General features: G+C 45.0%; 1 protein-coding gene across 3 annotated transcripts; it reads left to right on the plus strand.

Annotated features, from left to right (window-relative positions):
- The first annotated feature begins 779 nt into the window (after positions 1 to 779).
- ERCC4 (ERCC excision repair 4, endonuclease catalytic subunit) lies at positions 780 to 27,921 on the plus strand. Of its 3 annotated transcripts, none has more exons than XM_058157507.1 (11): positions 780 to 995; positions 5,478 to 5,658; positions 7,761 to 7,956; positions 9,026 to 9,233; positions 11,760 to 11,940; positions 14,439 to 14,567; positions 16,305 to 16,448; positions 18,612 to 19,188; positions 21,777 to 21,869; positions 26,207 to 26,319; positions 26,793 to 27,921. In XM_058157507.1, exons 1-11 carry the CDS (start codon positions 816 to 818, stop codon positions 27,524 to 27,526), a joined length of 2,736 nt encoding a protein of 911 aa, XP_058013490.1. In that variant the 5' UTR covers positions 780 to 815; the 3' UTR covers positions 27,527 to 27,921. The 3 variants fall into 3 exon arrangements, with proteins under 3 accessions (XP_058013490.1, XP_058013491.1, XP_058013492.1); XM_058157508.1 differs by having other exon boundaries at positions 16,305 to 16,415; XM_058157509.1 differs by lacking the exon at positions 21,777 to 21,869.
- The last annotated feature ends 74 nt before the right edge of the window (positions 27,922 to 27,995 follow it).

Raw genomic sequence — 27,995 nt, forward strand, 5'->3', positions numbered from 1 at the left:
TCCTATCCTATCCTATCCTCCTCTCCTCTCCTATTCTATTCCTCCTCTCCTTTCCCTTCCCTTTCTCTTCCTTTTGTCCCCTCCCCTCTCCTCCCCTTCCCCTTTCCCCATTTTCCTTTCCTTTTCCTTTCCCCCTTCTATGGTGGACAAATTGCATCATTGGATCCTACATGCATAGTTTAGAAGGGGGGCAGAGGTCCTGGGCATCGAAATCACCCCTTTTCTTCTACTGTCTTAATCACGACACAGGTCGTGGCCATCCCTTCTGGCTTCTTGTGTTGGGATAACTTTTTAAAACTCTCTTCCGATGTTCCATACTTGTATGGCCCTATAGAACGGTGTTTCTCAACCGTAGCTACTTTAAGAAAATCTGGCTGGAGAATATTGGGAGTTGGAAGTCCAGGCTCCTTAAAAGTTATGAAGGTTGAAAAACGATGCCGAATATATAACTGGTGTCCGGGGAGACTAAATCCAGTACAAACAATTGCAATAAATTGGCTGTATCGTTTAAATTATTAAAAAGGGGCCAATTGTTTTAAATTGCAATAAAGCTAGAAACAATCAACCTGCCGACCGCTAGATGGCAGCAGCGCTGTCTGTATCTCTGATCGACGAGAGCCGCTCCAAGGCTTGATTCCTTTAACAGGCTCCTTGTTCTCTCTCTCTCTCTCTCTTTCTCCCCCGCCCCGCATAGATAGAGGAACTTCCGACTTGAAAGGAGCGCCACAGGAAGCCTCCGCGTGTCGCTCTATCTTGCCGACTCCGTGGTACTACCGGCGCATGCGCAGAGAGGCTGCCGATGACAGCCGGTAGCCATGGCGGCCGGGCCGCCTCTGGAGCACGAAACGCAGATCTTCCTGGATCTTTTCCACCAGGACGGGCTGGTCATCTGCGCCCGCGGGCTGGGCGTCGACCGCCTGCTCCTCCGCTTCCTTCGCCTCTACTGCGAGCCCACCCGGCTGGTTCTGGTGCTGAACACCAGCCCTGCGGAGGAGGTAGGTAGGCCCCCCCCTCCCTCATCCATAGGACGCGGCCTGGCCCTGTAGAAGCCTTTAGGGGGCTTCTGTTCAGTGTTAGCCCTGTTTGGGTGAGAAGGCCAAGACTGGCCCCTGGGTTTTGGGGCAACTCCAATCAGAATATCCAGGCTTTATTTTCCACACCACAACAACCCTGTGAGGTAGGCTGGGCGGAGAGGGGGAGGAACTGGCCCAAAGTCACCCAATTGGCTTTCATGACTAAGGCGGGGCTAGAACTCACCGTCTCCTGGTGATTGGCTTAAAATCACCCAATTGGTTTTCATGACTAAGGCTGGACTAGAACTCACCGTCTCCTAGTGATTGGCTCAAAGTCACCCAATTGGCTTTCATTCCTAAGGCGGGGTTAAAATTCACCGTCTCCTGGTGATTGGCTCAAAATCACCCAATTGAATATCAGATTAAGAAATATTAGATTGCCTTTGAATAATTAGAAAGTTATTTTATGTAATGGTGATTGGCTCAAAGTCACCCTATTGATTTTCATTTCTAAGGCGGGGCTAGAACTCACAGTCTCCTGGTGATTGGCTCAAAGTCACAGAGTTTCAAAAACATTAGTACAGACCTTTTCTGGATAAAGGTCCAGTTTGTGAAGTACTTTTCTCAAATGTGGTGTAAAACACTCCACCCAAATTCTCATGTTTTTTGACACTCAAGCCTCGCAACATCATTTGTATGAGGGTGTTCTACCAGAAACCCCCCCCCCAGAGATTTATTTATTTACATCCTGTTATTATTATTATTTATAAATAACTCAAGGCAGTGAACATATCTAATGCTCCTATTTCCCCACAACAATCTTATGACATGAGTTGGGCTGAGAGACTATCCAGAAATTGACGAACATTATCTATCTATCTATCTATCTATCTATCTATCTATCTATCTATCTATCAATCTATCATCTCTCTCTATCATCTATCTCATAGATAGATGATACATACATTCAATACAATTGAACGTGTCCAGAAATATTTTGCAAGAAGAGTTCTTCATTCCTCTGAAAACAACAAAATACCTTATCCCACCAGACTTGAAATCCTAGGCTTAGAAAACTTGGAACTCCGTCGCCTTCGACAAGACCTAAGTTTAACTCATAGAATCATCTATTGTAATGTCCTTCCTGTTAAAGACTACTTCAGCTTTAATTGCAATAATACAAGAGCAACCAATAGATTTAAACTTCATGTCAACAGTTTTAATCTAGATTGCAGAAAATACGACTTCTGTAACAGAATCAGTGCTTGGAACAATTTACCTGACTCTGTGGTCTCTTCCCATAATCCCAAAAACTTTCTAATATTGACCTCACCCCTTTTTCTTCTATATATATATATATATATATTGTTGTGACAAAATAAATAAATCACCAAATTGGTTTTCATGACTAAGGCTGGACTAGAACTCACAGTCTCCTGGTGATTGGCTCAAAGTCACAGAGTTTCAAAACACTAATATAGACCTTTTCTGGATAAAGGTCCAGTTTGTGAAGTCTCATTCGTCATCTTCAGGCTTCAGCCGTGCTTCTTTTGCTCCCAGAAGCAGGCTGAAGCCTGAAGATGACGAATGAGACTTCCGAAACGCCGCCAAGACACTTCCAATTTTACGCGGAGAAAACCCGAACAACTAAAGACTCATATATATATATATATATATATATATATATATATATATATATATATATATATATATATATATATATGCTTATTCCTCCTATTATTTACTCATATATATGTTTATACACTATATAATCTTTTCTGTATGATACTTATATATATATTGTTGTGACAAAATAAATAAATAAATAATCTATCAATCTATCATCTCTATTTATTTTATTTATTTATTTATTTATTAAATTTTTATACCGCCCTTCTCCCGAAGGACTCAGGGCAGTTTACAGTCATGATAAGAAACAACAACAGTATACACATAAAACCATAATTTAAAAAACTTATTATACAAATGGCCGAATTAAAACATTTAGAATAAAACCCCAAATTTTAAAATGTTAAAATATTAAAATGTTTTTGTTTTTTAAAACTTTTTCAATAAAAAATAAATAAATCACCAAATTGGTTTTCATTTCTAAGGCGGGGCTAGAACTCACAGTCTCCTGGTGATTGGCTCAAAGTCACAGAGTTTCAAAAACACTAATATAGACCTTTTCTGGATAAAGGTCCAGTTTGTGAAGTACTTTTCTCAAATGTGGTGTAAAACACTCCACCCAAATTCTCATGTTCTTTGACACTCAAGCCTCACAACATCATTTGTATGAGGGTGTTCTACCAGAACCCCCCCCCCAGAGATTTATTTATTTACATCCTGTTTTTATTATTATTTATAAATAACTCAAGGCAGTGAACATATCTAATGCTCCTATTTCCCCACAACAATCTTATGACGTGAGTTGGGCTGAGAGACTATCCAGAAATTGAGGAACATTATCTATCTATCTATCTATCTATCTATCTATCTATCTATCTATCTATCTATCTATCTATCTATTATCATCTATCAATCAATCAATCTATCATATCTATCATCTCATAGATAGATGATACATACATTCAATACAATTGAACTGTCCAGAAATATTTTGCAAGAAGAGTTCTTCATTCCTCTGAAAACAACAAAATACCTTATCCCACCAGACTTGAAATCCTAGGTTTAGAAAACTTGGAACTCCGTCGCCTTCGACAAGACCTAAGTTTAACTCATAGAATCATCTATTGTAATGTCCTTCCTGTTAAAGACTACTTCAGCTTTAATTGCAATAATACAAGAGCAACCAATAGATTTAAACTTCATGTCAACAGTTTTAATCTAGATTGCAGAAAATACGACTTCTGTAACAGAATCAGTGCTTGGAACAATTTACCTGACTCTGTGGTCTCTTCCCATAATCCCAAAAACTTTCTAATATTGACCTCACCCCTTTTTCTTCTATATATATATATATATTTGTTTTCTGAGGTTTTCGCGGGTGTTTGTATGTAGGTCTTTGGTTATTCGGGTTTTCTCCCGCGTAAAATTGGAAGTGTCTTGGCGACGTTTCGACGAAGTCTCATTCGTCATCTTCAGGCTTCAGCTTCGTGCTTCTTTTGCTCCCAGAAGCACGGGTTGAAGCCTGAAGATGACGAATGAGACTTCGTCAAACGCCGCCAAGACACTTCCAATTTTACGCGGAGAAAACCCGAACTATATATATATATATATATATATATATATATATATATATATATATATATATATATATATATATATATATATATATATGCTTATTCCTCCTATTATTTACTCATATATATGTTTATACACTATATAATCTTTTCTGTATGATACTTATATATATATTGTTGTGACAAAATAAATAAATAAATAATCTATCAATCTATCATCTCTATTTTATTTATTTATTTATTTATTTATTAAATTTTTATACCGCCCTTCTCCCGAAGGACTCAGGGCAGTTTACAGTCATGATAAGAAACAACAACAGTATACACATAAAACCATAATTTAAAAAACTTATTATACAAATGGCCGAATTAAAACATTTAGAATAAAACCCCAAATTTTAAAATGTTAAAATATTAAAACTAATTAAAATCCTATGCCAGTCCTGCGCGAACAAACAAATAGGTCTTCAGCTCTCGGCGGAAAGTCCGAAGGTCCGGCGGTTGCCTAAGTCCTATCATCTATCATCAATCTATCAGTCTATCATTGCTATCATCTATCATCACTATCTAATCTATCATCTCTATCTATCATCAATCTATCATCTCTATCATCTATCTATCATCTCTATCATCTATTTATCCATCTATCCATCCACCCACCCACCCACCCACCCACTCACCCATTTATAGCTGGACATAGTTCTAGGAACATATAAGAAAAGAAATCCCATTGAAAAGGTGCACTTTACTTCTAAGCAGGCATTCATAGATCATGTTATAAATTTGAATTGTTTCTTTACGGCGTCCTTAGGTTGCAATGCTATAAAATATATGCCAAGTAATGGAGCCCATTGAATCAAACAGAGGTGTTTTTCCTGAGCAATATGGATAGGATTTCTACTATCGGCAGGCATATGAATATCATTAGTTGACAGGAGACATAAAATGCTATATGTTACTGGCCTTTTCTAGGAAACTCGTTTGCTGAAAACCAATTCTGATGTAGCCAAAATCCCCCATTTATGCTTAATAGTTGATAGTGAATTTGGGGAGCCTAAGATTTGCAGAAATAAAAAAAAAGCAATTTTAAAATAATTGCTCTAATAAGGAATTAGCCTAAGGAATACAAATCTTTTTTTTCTGCCTGGCTTTCTCTGAAACATTTTTTCCTTTATCGGGGTCTATTTTAGTGACCAGTGAAAGACAGTGAACTAATTGCTTATCTTCCTCTTTAACTCTGAATCATTCTTCCCTTTGTCAGGAATATTTTATTGACCAGTTAAAGACCGATAACGTTGCTTATCTTCCTCGGCGAGTTACAAATGAAATTGCCAGCAACAGCCGCTATGAGGTTTACACCCAGGGAGGAGTTATTTTTGCCACTAGCCGAATTCTGGTGGTGGATTTCCTGACCGACAGGATTCCTGCAGATCTTATCACTGGTAAGAAGTTTAAAACTGGGTGTCATTCCCGCCTCTTAACATGCCATGCATAGTTTTGAGTCTAGACTGAAAAAATGTAGGCCTATTGTTTTTCCCGGTTCATGTATAGGCGAATGGCAAATAATCTTCTTATTTGATGTTTAAATAATGTTTTATAGACTCATTCCCTCTAGAGGTCAGTATGAGGGAAGCTCTATTAAAAATGCAGTTTGTAAGTTACAGATTAGTCATGGAGACATGCTCGGGACATTCTTTTCTGCCTGAAAAACCTGTGTGGCTTAGTTAGAGATATTATTGGAATTAGGTCATGAGGTTTGCAGGATAATCTTGAACTAGTCCCTTTCTGTCTCTCTTAAGCCAGGGTTTCCCAACCTCTGCAACTTGAAGAAGTGTGGATTGCAACTCCCAGAATTTTCCAGCCAGCATGTCTTAACGTTTACCATGTTGGCTTGGGAACTCTGGGAGTTGAAGTCCACCTATCTTCAAGTAACCAAGGTTGGGAAAGACTACTATAAAGCCAACAGCTAAAACTGGAGATGGGGAACAGGACATAAGGCGACTGACCAGTTTAGGGGGAAAGGTTGGAGTAAAAATGTCACAGAATAGTAACAGAGTCTGTGCTGATCTGTAACGTTAGGACAAAGTGGCTGTGTTCATGTTGTTGTCCGCCAGTGGCCAGCAGAGCTGGTAACAGAGTCGGACAGTGAGGAGGTTGGGGAGGAACATGGGCCAGACCTGGAGTCTGGGGAAGGCTCGGATGAGGGCTCTGAGTCAGAGGCAGAGAGGGGGCCGGGGCCATCTGGTAGTTCTTTGCTGCTTCCGGAGTCTGACATCAGCGAGGCAGAAGAACAGCGGGAGCCTGTTCCCAGTGTGTGCATGCGCAGACTGCCAAAAGACAGGAACAATTAAGGAAACAGGGTCGACTTGGGAGTAAGGCGTGGAAATAATTGGCCCCTTCCATAAGACATAAAAAAGGAGCAAACGAGATGTGAGCTTTTGCAGGAAGCAATTAATTCATCTTGGTCGGTAAAAGTTCTGGAAAAGCCCTGTTTGACTCTGTGCTACGTTTGGCCTTGCCCTGCATGTGACAATTAGCTCTCTGACAGCATTCTAAGGGAGATAAGGTGGGTGTTTGTAAACCCTCCCTGATAGACTGTTTGAGAAGCCTTTCAGACTGGGAATGACAATAATTCCCAGCTGTTTGAATTAAAGAGGTTTGCCGGGACTAAGTTTGTGCTGTTTACTTTCTAAGGAAGCCTAGGTCAGAACAGTTCAGTCCTGGAAATCTCTTATGATCCCTTGATTTTAGATCTGTCTTTTTTTTTTTTTTGTTTACATTTATACCCCGCCCTTCTCCGAAGACTCAGGGCGGCTTACAATGTATAAGGCAATAGTCTCATTCTATTTGTATATTTTTTTTTTTACAAAGTCAACTTATTGCCCCCCCAACAATCTGGGTCCTCATTTTACCTACCTTATAAAGGGTGGAAGGCTGAGTCAACCTTGGGCCGGGCTCGAACCTGCAGTAATTGCAGGCTCTGTGTTTTTAATAACAGGCTTCTCTATTGCCTGAGCTATCCCGGCCCCTTTATTGAGGGGGATACCCAATTGTTTAAAGGTGCATTCTGAAAAGAAAACGGCCCCACCAACCATTACTTTTACGTGAGGCTTGTGGTTTCCTGGAGTTTCCAGTTGATCATAGTGGTTGCTCCTTAATCCGGTGAGCTTTTATCCGAGAGTGAATCCTGCTGTATTCTGTGGGTCGTATTTTTGAGTCGATGCATCCTGTCAAGGTTTGGTATTTCATTTGGACAATTCTTCTAAGGTCAGGGAGTACTTCCGGTTCTTGTTTGAATTCCTTGAGCCGATTTCAAATCAGGACATTCTTGTCCTGAAGAAGACATTAAAAGCATCCAGTCTTTTGTCTCTCCGGAGAAGGTGCCAGAGGGTAGTTAAAATGTCTCATGCTTCTTTCATTGGCGAAACCTTTCAAATTCTTGACCTGCCTTGAAAAACTTCACGTCCACTTCGTGTGTTTTGTCCTCCACTCCTCACCACCCCCACTCCTGCTGCTTTCAATTTATTCTTGTTATTCACTCCAGGAATTCTGGTGTACAAAGCCCACAGAATCATCGAGTCTTGCCAAGAAGCTTTCATCCTGCGGCTTTATCGCCAGAAGAACAAGCAAGGTTTCGTCAAAGCCTTCACCGATAACGCCCTGGCTTTTAACACCGGCTTTTGTCAAGTGGAAAGGGTCATGAGAAACCTCTTTGTGAGGAAGTTGTATCTCTGGCCGAGGTAAGGCAGCTCAAGGATGGGAAGGATTGATGGAGGTTCTCAGTGGTCTCCAACCTTGGCAACTTTAAGACTTTAAGACTTGTGGACTTTAAGACTTGTGGACTTCAACTCCCAGAATTCCTCAGCCAGCTTTGCCGGCTGAGGGATTTTGGGAGTTGAAGTCCACAAGTCTTAAAGTAGCCAAGGTTGGAGACTCCTGATCCAGACCATGGTTGTCCCAAAGGTGCTTTTCTAAAAGGCAACTAGAATTCCTTGGGTTGTTTTTTTTTCCCCCCCTCTGAAAACATTATTTTGTTTCTCATCCAGAACTGAAGAAGCCTGTTGTGATCCAGCCTGTTGTGATCCAAACGCAACAAACTCTCTGCAGTTGAAGCAATGATTCCTTTATTAGGAGCGCCAGCAGCCCCGGCAAAAAGTTTCTCTCTCACCGCAGGCTAACAAATCCGCCCAGCTGGGAGATGAATAGTTGTCTGCCACATCTATTCATCTCCGCTCCCTGCCTTTTATCCCTAGAGCTAAGGTGGGGCTTCGCTACCAGCGTTGGCTCTTCTGTCCTAAGGACCGGCCCATAGATTTCCACTGCTCTCCTCTCCTCTGCCTTCTGCACATCCACGCGTCAGGCACTGGACCCATCTGTTCCTCCTCTTCCTCATCAGCCACCTCCAGACTTGGGGGCTGTTGACTTTCCATCTGAGGGCTGATGGATGGCCCAGGCTCTGCCTCTCTCTCTCTTTCTCTCTCTGCCACTCCATTCCCCCCTCGGAGCTCTCAGGTTGCCTTGATGCTGGCCCTGACTCCCATGCCTCCTCCTCTGTTCTGGCTGTTGGAGGAGCCGGCGGCCGACAGGCCACAACAAAGCCTCTTGGATGAGGAGCAGAATGTTTTCAAAGGGAAAAAAAACCCAGTTGCCTTTTGGAAGAGCCTCCTTTGGATTGAAAAGATCCTTCTAATCTGAGGACTTAGATGAACCGCCTGGGAACCAGCTAGGAACCAGGACGGGTGGTGGTGGTGGTGGGGTGTTAATTTGTGCAGTTCCTTGCTGAGATCTTCCTCTCTTTCTCTTCCCCAGGTTTCATGCGGTGGTGCACTCTTTCCTAGAGCGACACAAACCCGAAGTGGTGGAAATCCACATCACTATGACGCCAGCCATGCGTGCCATCCAGAGTTCCATCCTGGACATCCTGAACGCCTGCCTGAAGGAACTGAAGCAGTGCAACCCTGTTCTGGAAGTGGAGGACCTGTCCTTGGAAAACGCCATTGGCACGGCCTTCGAAAAGGTACCTCTCCTTTGGCGACGTCAGGTGCGCCCTTCTCATCAGCTTGCATTGATTCCTATAAGTCTTGAGAGTAGTAATGTTTCTTTTTTCCGAAGCAAAATGTACTACTTCCCAACATGGGCGTGCTAAAGTTGGACTCAGGTTCCCACTCGTTCGGTGATATTTCTGGGCTGATTACTGTTGTGACCGAGGCCCAAGTAGTGATCGCCAAACACAATTCAGTCCTGAACAAAGTTATTTTATTAGAACAGCTGAGAATTCATTCATTCTTAGCTTAATCCAAAACAAGTTCTTCATAAACAGTCCTTCGGCCTTATCACCGACCTTTCTTGTCTTTGGCAACCTGCCAAAGGCTATTCTTGGCAAAAACCCCACAAAGTTCAAGAGATGCTAACAAGAAGCAATGGAATCAACGTTGCTGTTCTACAAAGAACCCAATGGCTCGTTGCTGCTTTTTTAAGCCTTATGGGAGTGGCCAGTCATCTTCTGGCCTTACTCCTGAGTCGTCCTTTTTGCTTCAGCTGCTCTTGCCTTCTGGCAGCTCTTCTCATGCGTGCACTAGGAACAGGCTCCTCCTGTTCCTCTGCTTCTCTGCTGTCCACCTCTGGAGGCGGGTTTATCAGGTTCTGGTAATTCACAAAAAGAAAGCATAGGACACAGTCCTGGTTTGCAATTGTTTTATCTTCGTCACGAATAACTCCGGCACGAACCGACGGTCACCGTGTGAAAACCAAGTCAGGGCTAACCGCCCAGTGCCGGCCTTCGCCATTTAAGCCTCTCCCCACCCCCTCCGCCCAACCTCTCACGCGCGCACTTCACCCATCGCGCATAAACCATCAAGCTCCAAACGGCTAGGTGCACCCAGCGTGCAGACGCACGCCCCGCTTCTCAGCTGCGTGGCCGCTTCACAGCTGTTCGGCTGTGGATTCAGCAGCAGCAATCGGGTCTGGCCTGTCCTCGCCCATCCAGCCGGCGTTCTGGCGTGAGTCCGTTGGTCCTGTGAAGCGGTATGGTGTTTGGCGGCTCTCCTCCTGCCGGAATGGCAGCCCCAGGCCGCCAGGCACACCAAGGCTAACATTTAGCTCTAGCATTTATTTATTTGTTTATATTTCTATACCGCCCTTCTCCCGAAGGACTCAGGGCGGTTTACAGCCATATTTGAAGGATATTCCGGGGAAGAATTCCCAGCTCAGAGGAGGAAATGATTGGCTAAGTTATACGGAGGGAAAAGTTGTGACGTTTCTGTTGATCGTTGGCCACCCGTAGAAGCGAGGCATCTTAACGTTCATAAACGGCAGTTTCCCTTTCCTTAAGTTAGCAAAAGCCTCCACAGATTGCTCATCTGTTTCTTTGGGAAGGAATTCCGCGGTGGTTTTGTTTTTTTTAATTTTATGTTTTGTGAAATGTCATGAGCTTCGGCAGCACCTAGTCAAAACTCTTCCCAGTTGAACTTTTCTTCTTTCTTTCCAGCTGTGTTTAGTTTAGGGGAGCAGAGTCTTTTTTCTTTCTTTTTTTTTTAAATGGAGGAGCTGACATCTGTTAATACTTGAACTGTGTTTTTACATAAAAGAATGTTTTATGAGGTCTCCAAGTCTCTGGCTTGCTTATCGTAAGCTCGTTAACAATGAAATAAATGTTCTTTTATTGGGCGGTTGTGTGCCAGGATCATAACATTATTGGAATCAGAATTCTTTTCTTTTTTTTTTTTAAATCTTGGGCTAAACAGCTTTAATCTAAGGCAGGGGTCTCCAACCTTGACAACTTTAAGACTTGGGGACTTCAATTCCCAGAGAGCTGGCTGAGGTATTCTGGGAGTTGAAGTCCACAAGTCTTAAAGTTGCCAACGTTGGAGACCCCTGATCTAAGATCCCTAAAAGTCGAACAAAAAATTTCGATGGAATCAGGTACGGCTGTGAGTGGGCAACATTGAAGAATGGAAAGAAATCTATGACTTGGTTCCTTTTCAAGGTTTGCAGCCTCCAAATACTAAATACTGCATTAGAATGCAGTATTGCAGGCTAAGTCTGCCGACTACCAGTAGTTTGATCCTGACTCGCTCAAGGTTGACTCAGCCTTCCGTCCTTCCGAGGTCAGTAAAATGAGGACCGAGATGGTTGGGGGCAAGAGGCTGACTCTGTAAACCACTTAGAGAGGGCTGTAAAGCACTGTGAAGTGGTATATAAGTCTAAGTGCTATTGCTATTGCCCCTTCCTTCCTTCCTTCCATGGTGCAGTGGTTAGAATGCAGTATTGCAGGCTAATTCTGCTAACTGCCAGGAGTTCGATCCTGACCAGCTCAAAGTTGACTCAGCCTTCCATCCTTCTGAGATCGGTAAAATGAGGACCCAGATTGTTGGGGGCCAGAGGCTGACTCTGTAAACTGCTTAGAGAGAGCTGTAAAAGCACGGTGAGGCGGTACATAAGTCTTAAGTCCTTTGGCTAAATCTGTGAAGGGTTCAGCTGGTTTGGATCCAGCATCGATGACTGCATCACGCGCTAACCATGATTCCCAACGCTGTATTTCCAGACAATCCGTCATTATTTAGATCCTCTTTGGCACCAGCTTGGATCCAAGACCAAATCCCTGGTTCAAGATTTGAAGATCCTCCGTACGTTGCTACAGTACTTGACTCAGTACGACTGCGTCACTTTCCTTCATCTTTTAGAGTCCCTCAGAGTGTCGGAAAAAGCTTTCGGTCAGAATTCAGGTAGGCACAGTTCGGTTCACTCCGTGATAAAAAGCGAAAGTTTTAATTAGAAGCAAAACAACAAACACACACAGGCGTACCAATGTTCCCGAATGTTCCCATCCCTCCAGAAGGCTGGAGGACATGAAATATATTCAGCCTCCCACTTAACGGCTGTTGCTTGAAAAACGTGTACCGTTCGCAATCAGATGCCTTAGTCATTATATAAGGAGGTCTTGGCCGTTGGGAAGGGAAGAAGGGAAACTGTAAGGATCTGGAAGCTGGGCTATTTTGAGACATTTCTCACACGTGGAAATTATTAGCGTTTCTGATGCCATCTGTTGGGACAGGTTCAAGCCAAAAGCAAAATTAAGCGCTAAATCTTTTTTTCTGGGATTGTAGGGAGAGGAGCATGGCATGTATGTCTGCGTCAAAACAAGAACATTGTGGTAAAAAAAAAAAGTTGGCTTATCCTTCCAGCTATTTTTTTTTTTTAAATCCCTCATTTTGTTGACATATCAATTTTGTGATAGTCCTGCAAGTGATAGAACTCCGGGTGAATTTCCTAGTTTATTACCTGCCTGTGATAGGCACATTTTTCCCCCCATTCAACTTTTTAATATTAAAATGCATATTTAAAATATTTTATATTCAAATGGCACAGTATTAAAAAACCAAAAAAACCAAAATATCTCCATAAAAATGCTGGCAATCATATATTCTCACCTCAGTGGCCTAATTTGTGTGTAACCCACTGTTAAGCATTATAAGAAAGTGTTACAACCCATAGTTTGGTGCTAAATCATAGTTGTAAGGTATGACCATCATAGTTTAATGTTACAAAAAAGAATATAATGTCTCCCTCTCGTTGCTTTCTCGAAGTTTATGTTGAGTAGACCTAAGCAAAATTAAATTCACTGAAACGACTTGTTTCTCATTCGTTGGTTTGGATGTAGTGTGAAGCTACACTTAATGTAGAACTGAAGGGAAAAATTCTAATTTATTAATGTACTAATAGGCACACTTTGTTAATGTCCTAAAGAGAAGCAAGCTAGAACTAAGGAGAAATTTCCTGACTTGTTAGAGCAGTTAATCAGTGGAACGACTTGCCTCCAGAAGTTGCGAATGCTCCAACCCTGGAAGTTTTTAAGAAGAGATTGGGCAAACATTTGTCTGAAATGGGTATAGGGCAGGGATGGCTAAACTTTTTGGCACCGAGTGCCGAAACTGGAGTGCATGCGCGAGAGGCCGGAACCTGGAAGAGAGCAGCTGTCCGGTGAACATGCACACGGCAACCAGCTGCTCTTTCAGGGTCCGGGGCGCATGCAAACTGGACAGCTGGTTGGGTGTGCATGCGCACCAGCCAGCTGATCTCTTTTGGGTTCTGGCACGTGCGGTCCAGTTTCGGCACTTCGGCGTGTGCCGGAACCTGGAAGAGCAGCTGGTGACGGGGCGTGTGCCCACAGAGAGGGCTCTGCGTGCCGCCTCTGGCACACGTGCCATAAATTCGCCATCACAGTTATAGGGCTTCCTGCCTGAGCAGGGGGTCAGACTAGAAGACCTCCAAGGTCCCTTCCAACTCTGTTATTCTATTATTCTACATACTTTTTATGCTAATTTGTTGGCTTCATAAAATCTTCATTCCAATGCAAAACTTGAAAGGTCAATATGGACAGGATTAGATCCCATTCATCCTTTTGGCAACCCTGTTTGCAGCGTTCTAAGATCACATGACCACAATTTGCGATGTTTTTGCTGAAAACTGGCGTTCGCGACTGATTTTCGACAAAAAACGCCCCATAGCAAACAATCTATGGGATGCGGTGGCTCAGTGGCTAGGACGCTGAGCTTGTCAATCGAAAGGTCGGCAGTTCAGCGGTTCGAATCCCTAGTGCCGCGTAACGGGGTGAGCTCCCGTTACTTGTCCCAGCTTCTGCCAACCTAGCAGTTCGAAAGCACGTAAAAAATGCAAGTAGAAAAAATAGGGACCACCTTTGGTGGGAAGGGAACAGCGTTCTGTGCGCCTTTAGCATTTAGTGATGCCAGCCACATGACCATGGAGACTTCTTCGGACAGCGCTGGCTCTTCGGCTTTGAAACTGAGGTGAGCACCGCCCCCTAGAGTCGGGAACGACAAGCACATATGTGCGAGGGGAACCTTTACCTTACCTAAAAATGACTGCGGATTCACTTAATGGCCATGGTGATTTGCTTCACGACTGCCCCCCAAAAAAGGTTGTAAAATCGGATCGGTCCTATGAAGACCTCCATTTAACAACCGTCTCTCGGCTCGCTCAGCCACAGTTGTGTCAGACGCCGTGAGAAGAAACAACTTCTTAAGTTATTTCTTAACGATCGTAACGGATAGGCTCCATTGCGGTCGTAAGATGAGGATGATCCGTAATGGCTCCAAAGACCTGCATTGCAAAAAAGTTTTCTTCCTTCGAACATCACTGGTCAAGTTCATCTTTAATATTTATCTCTCTCATCATCTTAGCTTACTTCGTATTCATCTCCTAGACTGGCTTTTTCTGGATTCCAGTACGTCGATGTTTCTGAATGCTCGGAGCAGAGTTTATCGCCTGCCAGAAGATCACGCGAGTAAGAAAAAAAAAGGCTCGGAGAAAACAGATGTCAAAGAAGCGAAAGGTATAGCAAAACCCTTCTTCACCGATGTAGCCTAAGATGTACAACGGCTTAAAACAGTCCGTTTTAGTGACCGTTCAAAGTTAGAACAACAGACTGGACAAAATGATCTCATGACTATTTTTCCCACTCGCGATCGTTGCAAGCCCTCCCCGTGGTCACATGATTTACATCTGGATGCTTGACAACTGTAGCGTTCTGACCTAGGCTTCCCCAGGAGCATAAAGCAGACTCTTTGTCCCGACAAAAATCCCTTTTTTATTAAGTTACTGTGAATTCTTCTCATTCACCTCCAGCAAAGTCTTTCAAGGGAGAATTTACAGTCACAGACCTTATCTGACTTGGAGAGCTGCCGGGCCGATATCTTCAAAACTTGGCAAGGAGTCTCGGAGAGTCACAAACCAATTAGGCGAACTAATTGTCTCCTGCAAACTCCACTCCCCTTGCGTTCCTCTTTTATTCCCTATGGGAGGGGCCATCCACCATCCACCTGTGTCTTTACTCCTGAGTCGACCCTTGTTCCTTAGCTGTTCCCTTCTTCTGGCAGCTCTGCACATGTGCACACTGGGAACAGGCTCCAGCTGTTCTTCTGCCCCACTGATGTCCGACTCCGAAGGCAGCTGACAACGGTCAGACGGCCCTGGCCCCCTCTCTGCCTCCGACGCAGAGCCCTCATCAGAGCCTTCCCCAGACTCCAGGACTGGCCCATGTTCCTCCCCAAACTCCTCATTGTCTGAGTCTGCCACCAGCTCTGCTGGCTGCTGGCGGGCCACAACATGTAGCTACTATAACTATGAAATGATGCTTACAGTGTTCCGGGGTCATGTGATCCCCTTTTTGCGACTTTCTGACAAGAAAAGTCAATGGGAAACCAGATTCACTCAACAACCGGGTTACTAGTTTAACGAGGGCAGTGATTCGCTTAACAACAGTTTGACTAGCTTAACAGTGGCAGTGATTCACTTAACAAACGTGGCCAGAAAGATCGTGAAATGGGGCAAAACTCATTTAACAACTTCCTCACTTAGCAACGTAAATGTTGGGCTCAATTGTGGTTGTAAGTCAAAGACTACCTGTATAGGGTTTTTTTGGGGGGGAGGGCATCTGAGTAGATAGGGCACACTGCTCTCAAAGAATTTTTAATATACCGTACTTTTGGAGTATAAGACGCATTTGTTCCCCCCCCTAAAAGAGGGTGGAAATGTTGGTGCGTCTTGTATGCCAAATGCAGCCATTTTTGGCCTTCTGAAACTCCGCCCTGCATGTCCGTTTTTGCCAAAAACAAGCCCGTTTTTCACAAAAACGGGGCCTGCAGAGGGTTTGGGAGGCCTGCAGAGTGCTCCAGGGAGCTGGGGAGGGCAAAAACGCGACATGTGGGAGGTTTGGGAGGCCAAAAACAGAGGCGGTTTAGCCCTCCCCAGCCCCCAGGGCAGGCCTCGCAAACACTCTTCAGGCCTAGTTTTTGCGAAAAACAGGGTGCGCAGAGGATTTGGGAAGCCTGCAGAGTGCTCCTGGGGGCTGGGGAGGGCAAAAACTTTTTTTTTTTCTTGTTTACCTCTTCAAAATCTTGGTGCATCTTATACTCCGAAAAATACAGTAATTCCAATATGGTTCTGGTGCTCCTGTACAAGCTTACCATCCCCAATGTTTTTCTAAAAAAACAACAACCACCTTTGATGTTGAGCTGATGCTGAAAATTGGGGGGGTGGAAAACACCTCATCATTTGTGTCCCCTTTCAGAACAGAAGCGGGAATTGGTCCTGGAAAGCAGTCCGAAGTGGGAAGCTCTGGGAGAAGTGCTGAAGGAGATTGAAAAGGAGAACGCCGACAGCGAAGCCCTGGGCGGGCCAGGTGAGGGCCTACCTCCAGACAAGGATGGACAGGGTGAGACAGCCAGAGACCCCACTGGAGCCTCCGCCCCCTTTATGCGCACTTCAAGGGGAGAGGCCTCTTTTGAAATTTGAAGCAGACTCCACACCGACTCCGAAAGAATTCGGTTGCCTCCAACAAATAGAGGCTCGATGTAAAGACGTTACATGGCCTGAGGAGAAAAGTGTGATATGGTAAAACAATCTGGGAGTCGTATGAAAACAGCTCTAAAGTCATCCGGTCGAGGCTTCCATTCAAAAATGTTAGCAAGGGGTTCTCTGTCTGGTTGCTGGGTGGACGTGGCCAGTGGGAGTGGCCTAGTCGGCCTCCTGCACCACGGCCATGTGTGTGTGTTCTTTTGCCCTCCCCGGGCTCTGGAGGCTTTTCTCAAGCCTCCAGGAGGGTGAAAATGGCCTCCCCAGGCTCTGGAGGCCCTCTGGAGGCTGGAACTTCCTGAACTTCCAGTAGGCCTATTTTTCGCCCTCCCTGAACCTCCACACGCGCCCTGCACTTATTTGCATCCAAAATGGGCCGCGTGGGGACTCCTGGGAGGGGAGGGGTGGGGTGGGCGGGGCCAGCCAGGAGTGGGATTTAAGGGTTCTCCAAACTGCACAGAATCTTAGCTAGAGGTTCTCCCGAACCCTCAGCAGCCCATCCCTGCTTCCGTTCCTAAGGTCCAGCCTCAAGTTAAAGAAGGACACCATCTCCTGAGGCAGCCTGGACCATTAGCATGGTCAAAATCATAAATGTGTTGAAATTGTGTGTATATATGTATTTATATATATATATATATATATATATATATATATATATATATATATATATATATATATATATATATATATATAGGTCTTTGGTTATTCGGGTTTTCTCCCGCGTAAAATTGGAAGTGTCTTGGCGGCGTTTTGTGAAGTCTCATTCGTCATCTTCAGGCTAGGTGGAGCTCTCAGAAGCACGAAGCTGTAAACACCTAGCCTGAAGATGACGAATGAGACTTCGTCGAAACGTCGCCAAGACACTTCCAATTTTACGCGGGAGAAAACCCGAACAACCAAAGACCTACATATATATTATATTATATATATATAATTTTGGAGCTGTGTAAAGGGAGAGATTTTTCAGGGAGGGAGGGAGGAAGAAGGAAGGCTACCTGTTCATTCCACCCTGAAACCTCTTCAGGTGAACTTCAGATATAAAACGTTTGTCCCAGGCTGTCTGAGTCCCCCAACAATAGCACTTCTGTTAGAAGGATGATGACTGATGCCCCATTTTCCATACTTATTTTCTCTGTTAAAAATACAGATGGTCCTCGACTTACAACCATTCCTTTAGTGACCATTCCAGTGGTACTGGGGGAAAAAAAGGTGACTTACGACTGGTCCTTGCACTTAACGACTGTTGCAGCATCCTCTCAGTCCCATGACCTCCTCAGCCATCTTCCAACTGGCAAAATCAAGGAAGGGGAAGCCGGGACTCGCTTAACTTGACTGCGGGATTCACTTATCAACCGCAGTGTTTCACATAATCGTCATAAGGTCAGGCACCCACCCTCTTTGGTTGGCATAGCAACGGAAGCTCAGGTTGTAAGTCGAGGACCCCCTGTAGGAGGTGAGTTGATTTCAAGGCGTACGTGTGGAAACTCTCTTATCTTTTCTTTTATGTACACTGAGAGCTTATGCACTGACAAATTCCTTGTGTGTCCAATCACACTTGGCCAGTAAAATTCTATTCTATTCCATTCCATTCCTTCCTAATTTCATTCTGTGCTATATTCTGCTCCGCTCTGCTCCGCTCCGCTCTTTCCTAATTTCAATCTCTTCTATATTCCTATTCGTATTCCTATTCTATTCTGTTCTGTTCTGTTCTGTTCTATTCTTTCCTAATTTCATTCTATTCTATTCTATTCTATTCTATTCTATTCTATTCTATTCTATTCTATTCTATTCTATTCTATTCTATTTTCCTAATTCTATTCTATTCTATTTTATTCCATTCTATTCTATTCTATTCTTTCCTAATTTCATTCTATCCTATCCTATCCTATCCTATCCTATCCTATCCTATCCTATCCTATCCTATCCTATCCTATCCTATCCTATTCTTTCCTAATTTCATTTTGTTCTATCCTATCCTGTCCTGTCCTGTCCTGTCCTGTCCTGTCCTGTTCTTTGGCTGCAGGCCGAGTGCTGGTTTGTGCCAGCGATGACCGTACCTGTGCTCAGCTCAAGGAATATATCACCATCGGAACCGAAGCCTATTTAACCAGACTCTACAACAAAACCTTCGGGTCAGACAAGGAAGCGAGCACGACCGGCCCGAAGAACCGGAGAGAGGCCAAGGGCCGTGACAAGAACAGCCGAGAACCGTCCGCCAAAAAAGCCAAAACGGAATCCTCTAAGCCGAAAAGGAGAAAGAAAAAGGTAGAGTTAACCTTGACGCAAATGTTGAGCACGGGAGAGCAGGAAAACGTCAAGGTAGAAGAAGAAGATTCTGAGGCCCTCAACAGTAGCCAGGAGAGCAACGGGGAAAAATCGGAGGGTCCCCAGTTAAAACTGTCCTCCTCCGACGCCTATTACGGTATCCTAAAGGAACCGCTGACCGTCATCCATCCTTTAAACGGCTGTGGGGATCCGTATGCCCTCACGTCCGTCTTGCACGAGGTGGAACCCAGATACGTCGTCTTGTACGATGCAGAGCTGACTTTTGTTCGCCAGCTGGAAGTTTACAAGGCCAGCAGGCCAGGAAAGCCGCTGAGGTAATTTTGGCTTGAAAAGGGAGCAATGGCTGAAAGAGATTGTTCTGGTTATGTTTATGCTCCAGGCCAGGGGTCTCCAACCTTGGCAACTTTAAGCCTGGAGGACTTCAACTCCCAGAATCTGTTCTATATCTGTTCTATATTCCTATTCCTATTCTATTCTTGAACAGAATCTGTTCAACTCCCCAGCAAAGCTGGCTGGGGTATTCTGGGAGTTGAAGTCTTCCAGACTTAAAATTGCCAGGGTTGGAGACCCCTGCTCCAGGCTAATTAGGACCAAAATAGAAATAAAAATGTGAGAGGTCTTTGGTGTTCTCCGACCTTGCTTGTCCCAAAGGTGTTTTTTTTCAGGAGACAGCTGGACTTTCTGGGGGGTTTTTTTCTTTGGAAGACATTTCGCTTCTCATCCAAGAAGCTTCTTCAGCTCTGACTGGATGGTGAAGGGTGGAAGGATTTATATTCCTTGCAGACAGCTGGTCATTTGCATCCTTCGAGAGGGACGTTGAGGCCACCTGGAGGTTTATCTGTGTCCTCAGAGTCACCTGAGATAGTGCTCCTGCTTCCTGTAGTCTGCAATTTTTCCTCTGGAAATCCATTCCTACTCCCACACCATTCAAAGGGTGTCCATCCCAAATTGTATAGATAAAAGTCTGTAGAGATTCTCAGCCGTCCAGGTCATGGTTGTCCCAAAGGTGCTTTTTCAGGAGGCAACTGGACTTTCTTGGTTTTTTTTTTCCTTTGAAGTCATTTCACTTCTCATCCAAGAAGCTTCTTCAGCTCTGACTGGATGGTGGGGAATGGAAGGATTTATACTCCTTGCAGGCAGCTGGTCATTTGCCTCCTTTGAGAGGGTCATTGAAGCACTTGGAGGTTTACCTGTGTCCTCAGGGTCACCTGAGTTGGTGCTCCTGGTTCCTGCAGTCTGCCATTTTTTTCCCCCTCTGGAAATCCATTCCTACTCCCACACCATTCCAAGGGCGTTCATCCCGAATTGTATAGCTAAAAGTCTGTAGAGATTCTCATGTCATCCAGGTCACAGTTTTGCTGCATGACCTGGATGACGGAGAATCTCTACAGATTCTGAGCTTGCTTGTTTCCTTGAGACATTTCATTACCCAATTGGTGGGACTAAGAGTACTAACAATGCTGTAAAGAACAGCTTAATCCAGCAGTGTCCAAACCTGGCAACTTTAAGACTTGTGGACTTCAATTCCCAGAATTTTTCAGCCAGCTCTGCTGGCTGAGGAATTCTGGGTGTTGAAGTCCACAAGTCTTAAAGTTGCTGAGGAATTCTGAGAGTTGAAATCCACAAGTCTTAAAGTTGCCAAGTTTGGACACCCCTGGGTTAATCAAAAAGCCACCGTTAACATTCCCACCAACATTTAACAGGGCAAACCACTGTGTAAACAGAGAGCAAACTCCATTCCCTGTAGTTCTGATGATGTTACCTAGTCAAGTCATGAAACACCTGCAAGAAAATAACCAAGCTTAGAGACTGCCAAGGACGCCACTGTTCAACCCTGAGCTACAAATATTGTCTTCTGTTTATAAAAATAATGCCATTTCTTTCTTTTTTTAAAAAAAAAAATAGACCCATCTGGATTTGGCCTGGAGAAAGGTGGCTCAGTGGCTAAGATGCTGAGCTTGTCGATCAGAAAGGTCGGCAGTTTGACGGTTCGAATCCCTAGTACAGGTCTCCTGCGTGAGCAGAGGGTTGGACTACATGACCTCCAAGGTCCCTTCCAACTCCGTTACTACTATTTTATTTTATTTTTTATTTGCATTTATATCCCGCCCTTCTCCGAAGACTCAGGGCGGCTTACACTGTGTTAAGCAATAGTCTTCATCCATTTGTATATTATATACAAAGTCAACTTTTACTGCCCCCAACAATCTGGGTCCTCATTTTACCTACCTTATAAAGGATGGAAGACTGAGTCAACCTTGGGCCTGGTGGGACTAGAACCTGCAGTAATTGCAGGCAGCTGTGTTAATAACAGACTGTCTTACCAGTCTGAGCCACAGAGACCCTTATATTGTTATTGAATGGGTACGTGCCTGCAGTCATTTTGCAGCATTTACTCAGGGTCTTCGAACGAGGAAGGACGTGTAGGTTGTGAAATCTGATCAGAGCCTCTCCTGCCTACAGAATGAATGACAGGTATTTCATTCTTAGTAATTAGGAGATTCTTAATCATAATTCTTATGAAAGCGGAAAACTTGCTTGTTGCTCAGAGGCTTGGAGAACCCAGGGCGGGCTGGCCCAAGGCAAGGAGATGATGACACACCTGTGGAAAATTGGGAAGGTGCTACTGAGGCCTTATTTATTTATTTATTTATTTACTTACTTACTTACTTACTTACTTAAATCTTCAGGAAACCTCTAGGAAACCAATGATCTGGATTCGCATTAAGCTGATGTTCCTTTATTAGGCTTTGGCGTTGTGATACATAAGACGCGATGAATGGTTTAGCGTTATGGATTTGGCCCGGCCATCCTGGGTTATTTTGCAAGCCAGGATGGAGTGCGTTTAGCCATCCAGCCGGCGCCTTTTGGATTTGAAAAAGTTTCCTGTCTTGCCTTGCAGGGTTTATTTCCTGATCTACGGAGGGTCGACGGAAGAACAGCGCTACCTTACCACCCTGAGGAAAGAGAAGGAAGCTTTTGAGAAACTCATTCGGTAAAAGGCCTCCTGGGTTTTGCCTTTAGAATAGAATAGAATAGAATAGAATAGAATAGAATAGAATAGAATAGAATAGAATAGAATTTTATTGGCCAAGTGTGATTGGACACACAAGGAATTTGTCTTGGTGCATATGCTCTCAGTGTACATAAAAGAAAAGATACGTTCATCAAGGTACAACATTTACAACACAATTGATGGTCAATATATCAATATAAATCATAAGGATTGCCAGCAACAAGTTATAGTCATACAGTCATAAGTGGAAAGAGATTGGTGATGGGAACTATGAAACGATTAATAGTAGTGCAGATTCAGTAAATAGTCTGACAGTGTTGAGGGAATTATTTGTTTAGCAGAGTGATGGCCTTCGGGGAAAAACTGTTCTTGTGTCTAGTTGTTCTGGTGTGCAGTGCTCTATAGCGTCGTTTTGAGGGTAGGAGTTGAAACAGTTTATGTCCAGGATGCGAGGGGTCTGTAAATATTTTCACGGCCCTCTTCTTGATTCGTGCAGTATACAGGTCCTCAATGGAAGGCAGGTTGGTAGCAATTATTTTTTCTGCAGTTCTAATTATCCTCTGAAGTCTGTGTTTTTCTTGTTGGGTTGCAGAACCGAACCAGACAGTTATAGAATAGCAGAGTTGGAAGGGACCTTGGAGGTCTTCTAGTCCAACCCCCTGCTTAGGCAGGAAACCCTACATCACTTCAGACAAATGGTTGTCCAACCTCTTCTTAAAAATTTCCAGTGTTGGAGCATTCACAACTTCTGGAGGCAACTTGTGCCACTGGTTAATTGTTGTAACTGTCAGGAAATTTCTCCTTAGTTCTCAGTTGCTTCTCTCCTTGATTAGTTTCCCCCCATTGCTTCTTATTCTGCCCTCAGGTGCTTTGGAGAATAGCTTGACTCCCTCTTCTTTGGGGCAACCCCTGAGATGTTGGAAGACTGCTATCATGTCTCCCCTAGTCACTAATAGAAAACATTAATACGTTATATTGTGTCAGCAACAATCAGCTGTGGAGCACTTCAGGTAGTCCTCGCCTTACAGCAGTTCGATTAGCGACCGTTTCGAAGTTACAGTGACACTGAAAAAAGTGACATGACTTATTTTTCACACTTATGACCATTGCGGCATTCCCACCCCAAAATTCAGATGCTTGGCAACTGACTCCTATTTATGACGGTTGCAGTGTCCGTCCGTCCCCCCCGGGTCACGTGATCCCTTTGTGTGACCTTCTGACAAGCAAAGTCAATGGAGGCAGGCCAGATCCACTTGATGACTGCATGGCTCACTTAACGACGGCAGAGCTTCGCTTAACGACGGTGGCAAGAAAGGCCGTCAAATGGGGCAAAACTTTAGGCAGCTCAGAACCTTAAAAACGATGAAGAAAATAAAAAGGAAATTATAGGTTCACTTGCTTGAGCAGAGGGCTGGACTAGAAGACCTCCAAGGTCCCTTCCAGCTCTGGTCTATTCTTAATTCTGAATTCTAATCCCAAAGTTTAAAGAACATGAAAGTAAAATGAAAAAGCAAAAGAAAGTACAGCAGTATGATTAGTAAAACAGCAAGAAGGGCGAGTTGGGAACAGTGCGCAGGATGGGACATGGAGACTGCTGTCAATCTAGCAGCCACCTCAGGGGTCAAACTCCCCCATTGGGGTCCCCAGGCCAATTCTCAGAGCCAAGTCTGTAGGTCAACACAATTGGTATAGTTGTCGTGTCCCACTCCTCCGCTGACAGCCAGGTCAGGGAAATCCGAATCAGGCGTGCCTCTGCAGCTCTGCCAAAGTCCTAGCAAAGTCCTCAGGGCAGGCAGGAGACCAGAAAGTGACTTCAGCAAGATATGTTTAGACTTTGCCTGACTCAGAGACTGCCAGAAAGCAGGTCCTTTATATAGGCCATGGGGTGTGGCTCCATGACTCAGCACTTATCCAGGCCTGCCCCTCCCTTCCTTCTGTTGTCTCCGCCTATCAAGTCTTCTGACACGAGGGTCACTCCAGTCTGCAGCTGTTGGCAATTGACCTCCCTCAGGCTCACATGCTGTGGAGGAGGGGGAGGGGTCTAGTTGCTCCGTTTGCCTGGGCATGGAGCCAGAGCTGGGGGCTGGAGGTATTTCTTCCTCTTCAGCCTGTCTGGGCATGGAGCCAGGGCTGGGGCCGGGAGGCATACTAGAACATTCCTCCGTGTTCGGAAGCAGATAAGAAGACCCCGGCTGAGGTGAGATTGGACGAGACACAACAATAGTTCCCTAAACTGGTCTACCTCAAAGGGCTGACAGATGCTGAGTCATTTTTCCACCTCCTCCTCCTCCTCCTCCTCAAATTGGCCAGGTTATAATCCCAATTTCTATAAATGCAGCTCTCTGCGAGAACTTCCCAAAAAAGATTTCTACCCCTTTGGAAGACTGTTAGAGCTTTCTGTTGCTATGCAGCCCTTGTCGTCCTCTTCCCTTTCCATGTTTCCAAGGTAGCAAACTTATGTAAAATGATGGAGAGGATGGGCAATGAATTATATAACAAGTGAGAGGAAGCAGGCAGGGGGAGTCTTGGTGAATTCTCTCCCATCTCTTTTATCTGCGGCAGCCGTGGGAGGAGGCAGGCAGGCGTTAGTATTTTCTCCTTGGTGATGAAGTGGTGTGTGGTTTCTCTCTCTGTGTGCATTTCTTGGGTGGGGAGAATGGTAAACGATTGAAAGGCAACCAAAGGGGTTTGAGCCTTTCCAGTTTTAGTCCAGCACTCTGTAATGGAAAAAGTGAAGGAGTCATTGGATAAGAGATGGGTGGCAAATAAATTTGATAGGTAGGTAGATAGATATGGATGGATAGACGGATGGACAGCAGATAGAGGGCTGGATAGATAGAGGGCTGGATGATGGATAGATAGAGGGTTGGAGAGATGGAGAGATAGAGGGATGGATGGAGAGATGGACGGATGGATGGACGGATGGATGGACAGACGGCAGATAGAGGGCTGGATAGATAGAGGGCTGGATGATGGATAGATAGAGGGTTGGAGAGATGGAGAGATAGAGGGATGGATGGAGAGATGGACGGATGGATGGACGGATGGATGGACAGACGGCAGATAGAGGGATGGATAGATAGAGGGATGGATGGAAGGATGGATGTATAGAGGGATGAATAGATAGGTAGATAGATATGGATGGATAGCAGATGGATGGATGGATAAATGAATGGATGGCTTAGAGAGAAAGAGAAAGGGAGAGAGAGAGGAGGGAGAGAGAGAGAAGGAGGAATGGGAAGAGTGAGAGAGAGAGAGGGCTTCCACATTGACTTTCATTGTCAGAAGTATGCAAAATGAGATCATGTGACTCGGGGACATTGGAACAGTCATAAATACAAGCCAGTTGCCAAGCATCTGAATTTTGATCACGTGATCATGGGGATGTTGTAAGCATGGGGGGGAAAGGCATATGTCACTTTTTTCAGAGCTGTGCTTTGAACAGTCCCTAAACGAATGGTTGAAAGTCAAGGACTACCCATATATAATTGCTCCAGTTTCTGCCCTGCAGAACAGAAGTTAGTAAATTAAAACTATTTCCATTCGTTCTCGTGTATTTCCCAGCTAATGGGTGAGTTACAAGCTGGACCTTTCCTCCGTCGATCATCTCCAGGCAGAGCACTCAGTGGCCAAGCCTTGTGGCCATAGGAGGAATTTCATTTATTTATGCATTAAACATTTTTGTAGCTGCCTATCGTATCACCAACTCAAGAATTAAAACATGTTGATGGCTCTGGAATGGATTTTTTTTCTCCCCCTACATTCGAGCTGGACAGTTTAGTGCTTAAAAGTGACCTTACTTTTTGGAGTATAAGACATACCTTCCCCCCCACCCCCACCCCAAAAGAGGGTGGAAATATTAGTGTGCCTTATACACCGAATGCAGCCACTTTTGGCTTCCCGAAACCCCGCCCTGTGCGACCTATTTTTGACAAAAACAGGGCCTACAGTGGGTTTGGGAGGCCTGCAGAGTACTCCTGGGGGCTGGGGAGGGCAAAAATGTGACATGTGGGGGTTTGGGAGGCCAAAAATGGGCCCATTTTTTTGCAAAAACGGGGGTGTTTTTGCCTTCCCCAGCCCCCCGGGGCACTCTGCAGGCCTCCCAAACCTTCTGCAGGCCCCCCAAAAACAGGATGCTCAGAGGGTTTGGGAGGTCTGCAGGAGTGCTCCTGGGGCCCTGGGAGGGCAAAATCTTTTTTTTCTTCTTTTTTTCTCTCTCTTCGAAATCTTGGTTCATCTTATACTCCGGTGTGTCTTATAGTCTGAAAAATACGGTAATTAATACTGATATATCCTTTTTCTCTCCTTCCTTTCAGAGAGAAGGCCAGCATGGTAATTCCGGAAGAAAGAGAAGGGCGGGATGAAACCAACTTGGATTTAGCAAGAGATTCCACGGCAGCCACCGTTTCGATTGACACTCGCAAAGCAGGTCTGTCTGGGACTCTCTGCAATTCTTTTTAAGACCGTGTCTCAGTCTATGTCCCTTTTGGGGGGGCTGGGTTCACATTGATTCATGAAATGGTTGTGTGATGACTCAGGGCATGGCACAAAGGCAACACAACCAGAGAATAAGTATGAGTCCCTTTCAGGGGTGAAATCTAGCAGGTTCGGACAGTTCTGGAGAACCGGTAGCGGAAATTTTGAGCAGTTCAGAGAACCAGTTTCCTCTTCAGGATCTGGCCTCCTAAAGAACAGTCAGGGTTGATCTCCTCTAGGACTGCCCGGTTTGTTCGCCTTGCAGTCCAAGGGACTCGCAGGAGTCTCTCTAGCAACAGAGTTCAAAGGCCCTCAATTCTTTGACGCTCAGCCTCCCTTATGGTCCAACTTTCACAGCCATCCATCGCAACTGAGAATGTTGTTAATCAATGTGAAATGACCTCCGTCTCTCACCGCTTTCCTTAGGTGGCCAACACCAGAAGGTTGTGCAGCACAGCATCGTGGTGGACATGCGTGAATTTCGCAGCGAGCTTCCCTCCTTGATTCATCGGCGGGGCATCGACATTGAGCCCGTGACGTTAGAAGTCGGGGATTACATTCTCACCCCGGACATCTGCGTGGAGCGCAAGAGCACCAGCGACCTCATCGGCTCCCTCAATAACGGCAGGTTGTACACTCAGTGCGTCGCCATGTCTCGCTACTATCAACGGCCTGTCCTGCTCATAGAGTTTGATGCCAACAAACCCTTTTCTCTCACTCCCCGGGCTTCTCTGTACCAAGAGATCTCCAGCAACGACGTCATCTCCAAACTTGCCCTCCTGACTCTTCACTTCCCGCGCCTCCGGCTCCTGTGGTGCCCGTCTCCGCACGCCACGGCCGAAGTGTTCGAAGAACTGAAACAGAACCGGCCTCAGCCTGACGCAACGGCGGCTTTGGCCATCACGGCGGATTCTGAAACACTCCCCGAACGGGACAAATACAACCCAGGACCTCAAGACTTCTTGCTAAAAATGCCTGGGATCAATTCCAAAAACTGCCAAGCCGTAATGAATTGCGTCGAGAGCATCGCGGAACTGATCACTTTTTCTCAGGAGAAGTTGGCCGAACTTCTGGGCAACACGGCCAATGCCAAGCAGCTCTACGAGTTCATCCACTTGCCTTTGACGGAGGCCGTTTCTCAAGGGAAAACGAAGAGGTGATGATGGGTCGCCCCCCGGGGGCTTCCGAAGGCGCCGCGATTTATGGCGATTTGTCACCCAGGAGTGGCCTCTGCGTGTGCAGTCTCTTTAAACCGGGTTACAAGGGAGTCGAAGGTAATTCGACTATTCCACATGTCCTTTTCTGATCCGCCAAATGCTCCTGGATATCACAAAGTTCCTTCACCAAGTTTTTCTTCGGTGTGCCAAGCTTACCCCGAGTTTATTTTTAACATGAGGAATTGCAGTTTCTCCTTTGGCCGCAGGCTTTTGCAGAAGGCGATGGTAGCTTCTGAACGGTGCCTGGCTCCAGGAAGCATTGGATAAAGGTGCCTACAGGAGTGTGTGTGTGTGTGTGTGTGTGTGTGTATGTGTGTGTGTGTGTGTGTGTGTGTATGTGTATGAAAACCTGCAAGGTATGGTGTCTGCCGTTTTTGCAAACTTTTAACACTCCTCTCTTCCAGATGCCACA

Source organism: Ahaetulla prasina, chromosome 14 (assembly GCF_028640845.1).
Source record: "Ahaetulla prasina isolate Xishuangbanna chromosome 14, ASM2864084v1, whole genome shotgun sequence".
NCBI lineage: Eukaryota > Metazoa > Chordata > Lepidosauria > Squamata > Colubridae > Ahaetulla > Ahaetulla prasina.